Source organism: Carassius auratus, chromosome 50 (assembly GCF_003368295.1).
Source record: "Carassius auratus strain Wakin chromosome 50, ASM336829v1, whole genome shotgun sequence".
NCBI classification, from domain to species: Eukaryota; Metazoa; Chordata; class Actinopteri; order Cypriniformes; family Cyprinidae; genus Carassius; species Carassius auratus.
In genome coordinates, this window is record NC_039292.1 from 3,560,444 (window position 1) to 3,574,510 (window position 14,067).

The 14,067-nt window shown below is 36.5% G+C and overlaps 2 protein-coding genes across 4 annotated transcripts in view; both read left to right on the forward strand.

Annotated features, from left to right (window-relative positions):
* The first annotated feature begins 2,267 nt into the window (after window positions 1-2,267).
* Window positions 2,268-7,139, forward strand: LOC113066674 (high mobility group protein 20A-like). Of its 3 annotated transcripts, none has more exons than XM_026238622.1 (9): window positions 2,268-2,555; window positions 3,310-3,385; window positions 3,473-3,682; window positions 3,913-4,045; window positions 4,299-4,336; window positions 5,398-5,473; window positions 5,550-5,765; window positions 6,304-6,436; window positions 6,521-7,139. In XM_026238622.1, exons 2-9 carry the CDS (start codon window positions 3,320-3,322, stop codon window positions 6,522-6,524), a joined length of 876 nt encoding a protein of 291 aa, XP_026094407.1. In that variant the 5' UTR covers window positions 2,268-2,555; window positions 3,310-3,319; the 3' UTR covers window positions 6,525-7,139. The 3 variants fall into 3 exon arrangements, with proteins under 3 accessions (XP_026094407.1, XP_026094410.1, XP_026094408.1); XM_026238625.1 differs by having other exon boundaries at window positions 5,401-5,473; XM_026238623.1 differs by lacking the exon at window positions 6,521-7,139 and having other exon boundaries at window positions 6,304-6,440.
* Window positions 7,140-9,926: 2,787 nt separating this feature from the next.
* LOC113066675 (inactive tyrosine-protein kinase PEAK1-like) overlaps window positions 9,927-14,067 on the forward strand; it is a 32,634-nt gene continuing 28,493 nt past the window's right edge. The window contains exon 1 of the mRNA XM_026238626.1: window positions 9,927-10,089. The gene's annotated coding sequence lies outside the window, so the exon portion shown is untranslated. The remainder of the gene's footprint in view (window positions 10,090-14,067) is intronic.

Genomic DNA, 14,067 nt, shown 5'->3' on the forward strand with positions numbered 1-14,067 from the left:
CACAAAGAGACATGCAGAGAGAGATTCTGCCCCAGATCTGCTTACCTAAACCTCATCTGACTAACAGACAGACACTCACCTGCACAACTAGACTTCTTAAGAGTCTATAGGAATAGTTCACCCTGATAAAGTCACAATGGTTCAGAATGACATGAACTATGAAGCATTGGGGGTGAATCTGTTTTTCTGGAGTTTAACACTGGAGAGGCTGGAGGTTGATTATCAGCAATTTTCACAATCCATCAGGGGTCTATCTGGTGCAGGGTGACTCCAGAGACACCCACAATCTCTGGCATTGATCTGCTGTAACTGGCAAAATAACAATAATCAATTCATATAAAATGTATATTGTGTGAAACTTCTGTAGCAACTTCTTATCGGCAGAGTTCAGATTAATGATATTGCAAGCTGATAGCTCGTGAAATTGCTGTAACTGATCAATAAACTGACTTAATTTTCACATTGTGAAAAAACAAATCACGTGATTATTTGTCAAGCAGCTCACCACTGTCCCCTACAGATCATTAGGGTTCTGCACTAGGGGCTCATGAGACATATATGTGTGTGTGTGTGTGTTTGTGTGTGTGTGTGTGTGTGTGTGTGTGTGTGTATATATATATATATATATATATATATATATATATATATATATATATATATATATATATATATATATATATATATATATATATATATATTATTTCATTTTATTTTATTATTATTATTATTGTATGTATGATTTTGTAATGTAATGTAATGTTATATAGTGTATTCTTAAAAATATGAAATATTAATATGCATCTTTTTAAGTCTTAATGTTTTTTTATTTTATACACAAAATGTTTAATTGATAAACATATTTTATAACATATTTTAATAATATTAATTTAATACGTTTTCATATAAGTTGTTAATATAATTTAATATTTCAATTTGATAAAGTTAATTTGATTGAAAATTCATTTCAGTTAATATTACATTTATTATTTATTACTACATGTATTTTTACATTGTTTTATTATTTTTAATTTCATTTAAATATTGTTGTTGTTATAATTTAACAGTTTAAGTTTTTATTTATTTTATTTTACTTTACTTTTTATTTTTTATTTAAGGATACATTTGAATTTTTTTTTTTTTTTTTTATTCTTTCAGTTTATTTTTATTTTATTTATTTTTTATTATTATTATTATTTACAATTCCGGTGCTCTGTTCCTTTTACAGGATGAAGTAAAATCTTCATCCGGATGCCAAACTACTCCAGAATCTTGGCTGTAAACGCAGCTACCTTATTCTTCCAAGACGATAATAAACAACAAAAACATGCCTCCATGTCAGGCAAAGGGTCACCTCATTAACTTCATGAAATGATGTTCACATTTCCCAAGCCCTCAGGCCTGAGCAGCAGCAGAAAGACTATATGTCACTGTGATATCATTTATATGGACATGAAACTGATCCCTCAGACCACATGGATTAATTACAGCCTTCAGCACATTTTCAGACTGTCTGTAATTCTTTCAGACATAATGGAAAGTGTTTATGGAAACATGAATTGTCTTTACCCTCAGCACATACACAGTCAACTGTAATTCACACCTTCCTTCAACACTTTAGCTTCCTTTAGACCTGCTGTGAAGAGAGAGTCGGAGTGTGAAAGTGATCTGACAGTCTTCAAATAACAGCTTAGATGAACATGTGTGAAAAAAGAAGGGCTGCCTCTAGCAAATAGATATATTTATATCAAATATATTTATTTATACTTAAATAGAACATTAAATTAATAAATAACTAAATATATAAGTACATGAAAATATATATACTTAATCCAATATAAACCCCAAAAAAGTATGATTACAGAACAGGAACCAATTGAAAATAATAATCGATGAACATGATCAACATATGGCCAGTAGATGGCAGTGCGACAAAGAAATTAAATCGGTAGAGCAGCAACAACAAAACAGAAGAGTTACAAAGTGGGCGGGGCGTAATGGTTATAAAATTGTTTTGGATTGGTCAGATGTAGAAAAGTAGAGCTTATCCCTTTTTTGCATTACTAAATAATTTTTTGACAATATTAAAATATTAAATTATTACAATATATATAATGTTGTTGTGTATTAGTACTCATTCCAATTTTTTATAAATAAAAAAAAAGTTGAAAGAAAATTAAGTCGTTGTGTCGGTTGCACTTGCAGCTGGTGGCCATCGGGGGGTAGCAACACTCCATTAATCTATCCAAACCATAGCATGATCCAAATCCGTCTAACCTCCAGAAGCGCTCCATCGCCCGCGATAAAGCTCATTCATTGAGGCGGAGCAGGCGATGATGAAGGTTAGGATGAAGATCGTGATGATGAGGAGAGAGAGATCGGGGAGCTGCGAGTACTGAGAGCGCATGAGGGAGAGCTTCCTGTCGCCGCGTGATGATGACGTCAGCCGGCTCCCTGTATTGTTTTGGCTCGGAATATTTTTCCTCTCTAAAATTCCTGAAATAAACACATTAAAGACGCGATTTTATACCCGATTACAGCCTGAGATCAAACCACAGGTGAGATGATTGATGTCGGGCAGGTTTTGAACGACTGTAATGCTTCGGTAGATAATGAGTTTTTACAATCTTCTTTGCCAAAGAAAGCGACGTGGTTGTGCTATAGTGTAATGATTGTATGGGAATACTACGGTGCCAAAATTATTATTATTATATGAATTTACAATAGTATTTCAAATAATTATTAACGTTAACATATCGATAACCAGTAATAAGAAGGCCATGGTAAGTTACATATCCAAAAATAAGGTATTAATGGTACTGTATTCATAAAACCATGTTAATACCAATTATTAAATGAAAGTACATTACACAACAAAACAAACTTACTGACAGAAGTAAGAATATATATATATATATATATATATATATATATGTGTGTGTGTGTGTGTGTGTGTGCGTTCTATTATATACTTAGTTTGTATTTTATATATGTTTATTTTTTTATGTATTAGTGAATTTTGTTGATTTATATATTTATGTAGAGGTTTTATTTATATTAATACATTTTATTTATGTGTGTGTGTGTGTATTAAAGCATGAAAATATAAGATAAAAAAAGTATTTTATATATATATATATATATATATATATACATGTTCTTAAAGTTAATAAACATAACTGAAATGTAATCAAATATGATAATCAAATACAATCAAATGTTGCACATGTAAATTTGAGCTTTGATTTATTTTTTACATGCTGAATCCAATCATCTTCTATTTTTACATCACTTCTATATGTGAATCTAAAGGTCAGAGGTCATGGAGGAGCAGAGTGGGTCACCGGGGGCCAACACAGACAACAGCAGCCAGCGCAATGGAGATGAGGTGAGTAGATCATGTGATCGTTGAGCCCGCTCTGTGTTTGCACAGGTCGAGCGGTGTTAATGAATCAGTGAATGCTGTTTCTGGCAGAAACCTCGCAGGAGCAGCTGGACCAAAGGCAGGAGGAGGAAGAAGCCACTTAAGGACAGTAACGCTCCCAAAGCCCCCTTGACAGGATACGTGCGCTTCATGAACGAGCGCCGCGAGCAGCTGAGGGCGGAAAGACCAGACGTGCCTTTCCCAGAGATCACCAGGATGCTCGGGAATGAGTGGAGCAAACTGCCTCCGGAAGAGAAACAGGTCCGGAGACACATACACATATACTATTCAAATAGAAAGCAGTTCTTTTAAATTGTAATAATATTCCACAACATTACTATTTTTACATATATATTTTTGCTTTGGTCAGTATAAGAGAGTTCTTTCACAAACATGGAAATATCTTAATAATTCCACACTTTTGGTGTTTAAAAATAAAGTTGAATACCTCTGTAGAGACTGACATCGCTCTCTGTCTCATTCTGTCTCAGCGGTATCTGGATGAAGCGGACAAAGATAAGGAGCGCTACATGAGAGAACTGGAGCAGTATCAGAAGACTGAAGCCTATAAACACTTCAGCAGGAAGGTGCAAGAGAAACAAAAAGGAAAGAGGCACAGAGGAGGTGCGAACACAGACGATCTAAGACACAGTGCAAAATAACTGTTGGCAGGTGAATTTAGACGAAGCTGCAGAAAAGAGGGACAGCTCCAGGCAATCTGAGCACATGTGATTTAGACTATAAAGTAGTGCCGAGCAGGATTTTGGACCAATGAGGTTTCACAGAGGGTGGTGCTACACAGTAACTCAAAATAGAAATGAAGAGCATCACAAATCACTTGTTTAATCTAAAATTCCTCTCTCACTCTCTTTATCAGATGCTGGAAGGCAGGCGCCTGGTGAATCACTTCATGAGGTAAAATATCGACCCTGAGGCCCACACAGAATCTGCACCTTTTTTTTTCTCGGGTCATAGAAAATCTGGAATTAACATAATTTTGTCTGGAAATGTTATGGAAAAAATATGATAAAGTCCTAAACGCTTTAGTCAACATCTGTTTATACTATGTATGTTTTGTATTATTCTAAAATATTTAATTTGGCATTTTTGCAAAGACTGGAAAAGTAATGGAAAATAGAATCTTAAACAGTCGTGGAAAACTCATGACTAACTATATTCATTATCTTGTCAAATTTTGTAGTTTTATATATTTGAATAAATATAATAATGTAAAATAAAATATAATAACGTAATAAAATAAGGCTAAAGTATTTAATTAGCTAAAAATTTTTAAAAAATCAAGTAATCATAAGCTGCTAGAAAATGACTACAAAATCCACAGAAATGAATAAAATCTTAATAAAGCAATTAAAAACAATTGGAATATAACTACTTTTTTATTTTCTGAAATATTTAGTTAGCTATCTTATTAATTATTCCATTTCAAACTACTGGAAAAGTCATGAAAATTAAGTAGTGAAAAACTCAAAAGAAAACATAAATATGTGTGTGTGTGTGTGTGTGTATGTATATATATATATATATATATATATATATATATATATATATATATATATATATATATATATATATATATATATATAATTAAAGTATTTAAATGTCTATATCTGTTAACCACAAACTACTGGAAAGTCATATAAAGTAATAACAAAATTCAGAAATAAAATCTTACACAGTCATGAAAAACTCTTGACTTATTTTATTAATGTTCCTAGATTTTTTAATTTATATTTTAATGTAAATTTTCTTTTTTTTTTAAATATGATCAAATTTGTGTTAAATGATTGTTATTGATAGCTGGAATATGATCAATTTAGCCAGAATATTTAATAAACAGACTTGCAAGCAGCAGAGGACGGCCGTTGTAATTCTGTGGTGCAGAAGAGGTCTATCTGACCATCTATGGCAGTTTGAGCAGTGATTTCAGACTGAACAACCTTCTGTCTGTCTCTCAGAAGGATCTGGAGATAAAGGATCGCTCTGTGTTTGACATTCCCATCTTCACTGAAGAGTTTCTGAATCACAGTAAAGGTGAGAGCAGAGTGCTGCTGAATGTGAGTCTGTCTGGAACGGTGTGATACACGTTCATTGATTGTGTGTGTTCCAGCACGTGAGGCTGAACTGCGGCAGCTGAGGAAGACCAATATGGAGTATGAAGAGCGCAACGCAGCGCTGCAGAAGCATGTGGAGAGCATGCATTCTGCCGTGGAGCGTCTGGAAGGAGACGTGCAGCAGGAACGCACACGAAACGGCCTCCTGCAGCAGCACCTGGACACCCTGCGCTCGGCCCTCACACACAGCTTCTCTGCCGTCCCCCTGCCCGGTAACACACACACACACACTCCCAGAGTTCACTGCAAAAACCTCTAGCCAGCTGGGTTCATTTAAACAGTGCTGCATATTTTTATAGAAACCAAGATGCATTTATTTTTTCAGGATTCTCTGATCAGTGGAAAGTTCAAAAGAACAGCATTTATTTGAAATGGAAATCTTTTGTAACATTAAAGCCTCCTTTCTGAAAAAAAAAAAAAATCTGAGGTATTATAAATAAAATACATTTTCAACATAATCTTTTCAACTAAAAATAAACCTGTCAATGTTTGCTTTGTTCATGGTTCCAACATATACCTTTGTTTTATTTTCAAACACGCTTCTTCATTATATTTGTGTGATTTATACAAGCTTTGTGATCCTAAATTCTAAAAACAACTCACTAGAAAGATGTTTGATCTGTTGTTCAGATGTAATGGTAAAATCCTTAGAAACAGAAATAGGAATTCAAATAGAATAGTGCTATGCAATGACAATAAAAGTGCAAATGTGGTGTACTTTCCCTGACTGTCCTTCCCATGTGCCTTCAGGCAGCGGCGAGACGCCCACACTCGATTCCATCGGCTCCTACATGAAGAAGCTTCACGACATCATTCTGTCCAACCCACAGGAGCACCAGCACCTGATCAGCACCGTCAGGGATGTGGTCAACCGCCTCGACAGGTAAGCTGCACACCACACTTTTCCTGCTTTTTTATGTGAATATTAACCAGAGTGTTACAATGCACTGCTCTGATTCACCCACAGGTAATTGAGAGGCCCCGCCCCTCGTGCAGTAGCCCCTCCTACACTGCTATGACCACTTCTTGTGTCGAGCAGTAATTGTGTCCTATTATTTATTTTTTTACAATGCTGTTTTTATCTGCTTATTTTAATCTTTTATTTAGCAGTTCACGTTTGTCATGCATTCAACAACAAAAAATGCAACATTATTTTAGCAATTTCCTCTGCATGGGTACATGTTATTTTGATTTTAAGCTCAATTTTATACTTGTCGTTTCTTTCATGTTACGTAAGAAAGTGAAAATGTTGTATTTGTGTGAAGAGAGGCAGGTTCATCTGTAGCTTGTGTCTTTGTGCCGGAGTTCTGGATTCCCTGTATGTTCTTGACATTTGAAGAATTCAATAAAGCAGATGTATGAAGACATTGATGAGTGTCTGATTCCCTCTCTGCTTCGGCTCGTTTGCTGGATGGTTGCTATTAATTAATTAGATTTTGTTCCTTCCGGGACAGCGGTGTTCTAGTTCTCAGCACAGACAGTCTGCTGAACTGCACACACTCTGCAAGGCCGGTACTGAACAGCTGTAAGCCAGGTGTGAATTAATTAAGGCTTTTTTACATGAATAAAACGGATGTCTGGGGTGAGATACGGTGACTGTTGTTTTTATTTAATGCAAGATTGCTGTATAAAATAGTCAAGCTACCTTAATGCAATACAGACTGCTTTCGAAGCAGATTCAAAGTAATGAACAGGATAATAATGTTATCAATGATTATGAACTTCAAAAATGAAACCATTTGCAATTCTGCTGTTAAAACAACTGGAAAAAAGGCTGTGTAGTGACATGATTCAGTTTGGAACTGCAACTCTTATTTAACAATTCCAACTTTTTTTTCTTTTTTTTTTCTTGCAGTTGTGAGGGAAAAGGTCATACTTGCTAGATACAAACTCTCAATTGACTTCTTTGCCATTATATATTAATTCTGAGTTTGTATCTCAGAATTTGCAGTTTACATCTGCACTGGCAATTCTGGGACATGTGTAATTTCCTGTGTTGCCATGTCTATTTCCTGTCAGACAGCAGGACTTCCTATCATCTGTCAGGAATAAAGTTTGTGTCATCCACTGCACAGAAAGTTCAGATGACCTAACTTCCTTTTAAACCTTGTGTCCTTCACTGTCTAAAATAAAGCGAAATGAAAGTAATAATACATAAATCAATTAAAAAAAGGAACAAAAGTTACATTTTGTGAACAGCTCATTATTTTGAAATGGATCCTGTCAGTGAGTCAAATAATCACAAAACCAGTTCAAATGATTCACTTGTGAAATAGTTCCTAAAGTACTAAACTTACTGACTTAGTGATTACCACTGAAAAAAATGACATTTTCATCAGTGCTATTGTATGTTTTCAGGACACTTTGAATATAGTTGTATAGACAACTTTTTATAATATTTTTTGCATCTCTTTTTTTAAGATGAATGCTTTTAATTCATTGAGATTGGAAGGGAAAAAACTGAACATGCTTTTAAAAAATAGAAGAACTCATAATCAAATCATAAAATGAGACTCCCTTTTGTCCCTAGAGATGTTTTTCATTTCCTCAAATGAGAGAAACAACATATCAGAGAGGAGAGGAGAAAGGAGGAGAGGAGAGGGGGTCCGTCAGGATTAGGATGTGGCGTGTGTGAGTCATGAGATGTGGAGCTCATTTCCTGTCTCTTATACTGAACATCCACCCTGGACCCGCAGACAATGGAGTCACACAAACCAATAACCCACACACACTGAGCTCAGCAACACTCTCTCTGAATCAGCTTGGTCCTGTCATGGGGGAATAGGATTTTCCTGCGTTTCCGCACTGATGAAGGTCTACTTCTGTCATTGTCATTCTTCAATATTCTGCTATAAATTGTGGTTTCTGGAATAAAATATTTCTCAGATTGCATTGCGATGTATCATGAAGAGCTACGGTCAGATATGTGTTAGATTAATATTGTAGTGATGGTTTATGCATGAGTTTCAGCTGACGCAAAAGAGAAATAGCTATTGGCTTTTCAGGAATAATTTATGCCTTTCTTTCCTTTTGTGCGATACTAAAGAAGAACGTAATGTTCACGCTCCTCTCTTTTATAACGATGAAAAGCATATAGCAGCCAGACGCATGGAATGGTTTGAATATAGAAGCATTCGTTCAACAGATCTCTACCGAAATGCAGCAAGATTACACTGAGGTTTCTAAAATCAAGATATGTTGCATGCTTTCATCAGAAGTTTCCCATTACTGTAAATGTGTTTTCTGATGTTATCTATAGACATTAGGTTGGAAACAACCCATGATGCACCTCTCAGAAAGATCTGTTTTCTAACTGTTTAGAATTTACAAACTCATAATGAGTCTGTAGGGGGATTTGAGCCCTTATGTGGAAGTTTCTGTCATTCACTTCATAATCATGCACATGGTATGTGGTTTTACAGTCATGTTGTACTGTTCTCGGTCTACAAGTATTTACTTATTGCGCTTTACCTTGAGGACTTCAGAGATTATGAATTGTTCCAGGCCAAAACCCAAACAAGTTAGTATTTTAGCATTTCAAGTTCCGTCATCCTAAAGTCACTGAGTTTTATTAACAGGAGTTTGCCAGAAATAAGGTCTGTGTTGAACACAAGCTCAAGATATTCTCATGTTTTATACTACAACGTTTTTAAATCAAGACAGAAAGAGTCGATGTGAGCTTAATGGTGGTGACACTGAAATTAATGTTGTGTAGTTCATTTATAGCCTATGTTTGGCTTTATACTTTTGGCTTCAAAACTCATTACAGTTGTGTTCATTTGTAAAGAATGCACAGTTATGTACAGTTAATATGTCGTCTGTAATGATAAAAACATGCAAGGATCATAAACTTTTTGTTGGTTGCATTGACGATAGAAAATTGTAATGTAAAAAGAATTTAAATTGAAAAAAATTATATATGTAGGCGCCTACTGTACAAATTAAGAGGTTGGTCCTGCATTTTGGCCCCTGAAATGAAAATGTAACTTGTGGGCGGGGTTAAGATCGTGACGTCTCATCGCGACTTTCTCTACGGGGACAACACAAATATGAACCACAGTTTATGCAAAACTGGGTCTGTATTGACACATTAAATGCTTTATTTTTTAATTAGCACGTACTTTGTATTAAATGTTATTTAAAAATATTCTAAATAAAATACTGCAAATCTCTCCTTAATAATAAGATGCATTTCCCATTTCTAAAAATATTGTACGGTTTTGATTTTAATCATGATTATCAATGTTCTTCAAATTTCAACGAGGAAAAACAGCAAATCTGGCTTGGAGCAAAGCGCGTTTCCGACATTCCAACACGAAGTGCGCGTCCACAGCGCCCTGCCCTCTGCGCGCCCCCGTGCAGTTAAGCTCGAGCCTGTTAGTGTTAACGGAGCGGTGTACCGTGGACGTGTGATCACATATTTCTCCCGATCAAACTATCCATCAGAGCCAGCGTTCAGTTTAACGACACTTCAGCGATATCTGGATTACGATGGCGCACACGGGTTAATGAGGAGAGCGTTGTCGTCCGCTGAAGGTAAGAGCAGAAAGTTCGTACGGAGTTTCACAGAAAGATCCACGCGGCGCTCCGCGAGACGCATCAACGCGTGCGTATGGCGTTTATAAACAAGGAGAGACGCGTGACGGTGACGCTCAGCTTTGGTTGTTTAAAACCAGGTTTATTTTCAGTTTAAGGTGTTAAACATTTGTGAAGGGCCATAAAACGTCTGTCCTGTGGTGGTTAAACGGTTAAACTGAATCAGAACGCGTCTCGGAGCGTCAGTAACGTTACGCGGTGTAACGTATTTCTGATTGTGGCGCGTAACAGCTTCAGGAGTGATTACTGCGTGGAAAGGATAAACTGTCATTAACGCCAAATCATTCAGCTAGAAGATAAAGTGTTGTTTTCTCTGGAAAGTCCGTGAAGGAAAACCTGAGAAGACTTGACGTCGGTTCTGGAGAATTCCTCAGTGTTTCTGTCAGGATTCTGTTATGTCTGTGTGTGTGTGTGTGTGTGTGTGAGAGAGAGATCAACTTTCACTTCAGAAACTGTAAAGAAAATATATTTCAGAAATGGGACACCATGTCTTCTCAGTTGTCATCAATATGGATCGGATGATTTGTCATTTTCATATTCACTGCCAAATAGTTTATAGATAAGAATGTCAATTTGAGCTCACACATTATGGCTGTGTAATTTATGTGTTGTTATTAATAACCATACATGCATAATTTCATTTTCCAGTGCTTATGACTTGATGAACATGAATTGCAGTATTGGTATCTGAAGGGCACTGGCAGTGAAAAGGCGGTGAGCCTGGATATGCTTGAATCATAGGGGTGTTATTTTTTAGTTAATGTTATGTGCATATTTTTATTTTTGAGTGAATCTTGAATAAATGTTGTGTAAAATAAATTTATTTTAATCTGATATTTTTTTTTGTATTTAATTACTGTTGTATGTGTGTTCCTCCTTGGTTATCAGATATTTTTGCTTATAGCTAGTTACCGAAGTTTTAAAGGAATTGTTCACCCAAAAATGAAAATTTGCTGAGGTTTTGCTCATCCTCGGGCCATCCAGGATGTAGATGATTTAGTTTTTTCATCTGAACAGATTTGGAGAATTACTTGCTCACCAGTAGATCCTCTGCAGTGAATGGGTGCCATCAGAATGAGAGTCCACCCATTCACTGCAGAGGATCCACTGATGAGCAAGTGATGTAATCCTTTCTCCAAATCTGATGGAGTAACAAACTCCTCTACATCTTGAATGGCCTGAAGCCAGGTGAACACATTTTAAGCAAATTTAAATTTTTTGGTGAACTAGTCTTCTCCTTTAAAAATCTCTTTAGTAGTTTAATGGAAACTGTGGTTACCATGGGGATTTTTTTTTGTGAGGCCGTGGCAGAGGTTATAGAAAAATCTAATTAAGAAGCTTGTTTTCTTTTCGTGAGATTTTCTGGAGTCGATCCACAGGCTTTAAGTGTAGTTTTGTGTTTCAGTGAATAGGTTAGTTGTCAGTGGGTTGTGATTTGGTTAGGGAAGGATTTGAGCTCTAGGAAACAGGTGTGATGGGCACCCTGGGGAGGAGCGTGTGTGTGTGTGTGTATGAGATTATGTTCACAGAGTGAGGACACTGAATCAGATCAGGACCTGACTGAGAACAGGGTGTTGAGCAAAGATCAGATTGGATTAACAAGACACAGTCATCCCTTCATCTCAACTCTGGCTAATTTAACCCAACCCGTTAGTGGCATTCACATTGACAACGAAAAAGCACTGATGTCAAATGGAAGTGGATTTGATGGTCAAGAACAAACTCCTACTAGAAACCAACAGTTTGATGTGTGAGAGTCATTACAGACATGCAAAGCCAACATATCAGTGCTATTATACAATTCAAACACATGCAATTCCTGTACACAAACAAAATGCTTACACCCAAATACCTGTTGCAGTTGCGTGTGAAAATGCCATTAGTGCATTTGTAAAATAACAGGTGGTGTGTGTGACACACTTGATGACAAAAAAGGTGTTTGTTGTGTGATGAGTCTGCAGCTGGCGTGAGTCGGACAGATAGACAGGGAACTGTGGGATCTTTTTGCCTCAGGTGTTTGGTATGAGACACACACAATCTCTAGTTTCAGCCAGACAGGTTTAAATATACACCTCTACTAGCCCTGTGCCCAAACACTCCCAGAGTGGGATGACTCTCTTGCAAGTTCAAGTTTAATGACGCTTTATTGTGCAGAGCAGGATTTCATTTGTATGCATCTCTTTCGCTTTCCAGAAGTCAGTAGCTGTTAGCTGGTGTGATGCTGTTAGTAATAATATTTACTTCCTTGTCATAAATCAGAGGATAATAGGGATGAGCAAGACTTTGTGTTTTCAGAATGAAAAGTTACTGGCATGCCTGAACATCTGGTCAACAAGTCAGTATTAAAAAGGTAGTTCACTCAAAAATGAAAAATCTCTCTTTATTTCTTTATTTGAGTCTTTATTTACAAACCCATAAGACTCCCAGAACACAAATGAAGATAGTCATTGATATTCAAATCTCCCGGCTATCATTAAAAAAAACTCTTAATTTTGTTTTTTGAAAATGGTCTTCCATGTTTGGAGTAGCATGAGGGTGAATAAATGATGAAAGAATTATAATTTTTTCAAGACCAGAGTGATTAGGGGGTTTACCTGACTGTGGCTCAATTTCTTAGAGTGTGTTCTTGCTTTCAAAAACATTTATTTACACACACACCTGGGATGGAAATTCGCACCCGCCACCAGCCAAATGCGGGTGATTTTGTGTTGTGGCGGGTAAACTCGCTTTACCTACCAGCTACCGTTGTGGGTAAATAAAAATAGCATACTGTTTCACCCGGCCGGTGGACAAAAGAGTTAATTTCCATCCCTGGTGTGTGTACAACACGCAATAAAGTGTGAATATCATCCGAAGCAGCTCTGTGGAGAAAGGCAGTGTAAACCGGGCTTGAAACGGCGGTGTTGTTCCCAGTACAGTGTTTGCAGCTGAAGTTAGTGCCGCTGGCGGAGTGATATATTTGTTGGTTATTTACAGTAAGTTTCCGCATACTGTCACGTCTCTGTCAAACCCCTGTAAGTTCATTCTTCTCCAGCATTCTGCAACAATTTAGATTATATGGACAGTTTGTGTTTATCTTATTGTTTTTAACGGCATTTTCATGGCCGATTCCGATAACGATTTTTTTACAAGCAAACTGTCCGATTCCGATTTTTTTTTTTTTTCTTTTGAGCAACAAACAATAAAGAAGGAAAGTGTGCATAAACAAGATATTTGGTAATTACCCATGAAAAATACCCATGACTGTTAAGAAAAGTACATGCATTGGGCTTGTAACAAGTATTTATTTCATCCTGTGGATACAGGACTCCCAATAAAAAAAAAAAATGAAATACTGAAAATACAGAAATACTGCCACTTGGAAGATCATTGCATTTCCTCTGTACCACAATTGGGTGCCATTCAACATATTCATTTGGAAGAGCAAGGTCTAGGGAGGGATTAATTAGGAAAGTACATTTTATTGTTGCCTGCAGCAGGCAGATGTGCCGAGTAAAATCCATTTTTGCAGTTCTAATGGTGTTTTAATAGTCGATTACTCTTCTCATCCATAGTATGTTGAAGCATGTGAATTGGGATTCAGGTGTGTGATCAGTTCCACAGTGGTGATAGGATATATGTCATAGAACTTTGAGATTTAGACTAAATGACATCATGACAATAGCATCAGCAGTTCCCATAGCAACAAGGTGCCAGTTCATTCAAGGATACACTGAATGAAGTGTGCAGCTAATCCTGGCAGGGTCTGTGAAAACCATCTCCAAAAAACCTTTCTGAACTCTGATGATGCCTTTTCATTTGGTGTTGACTTGAAACTCGGTGAGTCAAGCGGGTGTCTTTTATACACTGATACAGGATCTGTTTACGTGTGTGTGTGTGTCTTTGGTGGATAACTTGCACCATCTGCCTGTCATATCA

What these genes read in the sequence shown, in the direction of transcription:
- LOC113066674 (XM_026238622.1), top strand. Translation starts at nt 3,320, where the DNA reads ATGGAGGAGCAGAGTGGGTCACCGGGGGCCAACACAGACAACAGCAGC. An exon ending in GCCAGCGCAATGGAGATGAG is followed by an intron (nt 3,386 to 3,472) that starts GTGAGTAGATCA and finishes TGTTTCTGGCAG; the next exon opens with AAACCTCGCAGGAGCAGCTG. An exon ending in CTGGTGAATCACTTCATGAG is followed by an intron (nt 4,337 to 5,397) that starts GTAAAATATCGA and finishes TCTGTCTCTCAG; the next exon opens with AAGGATCTGGAGATAAAGGA.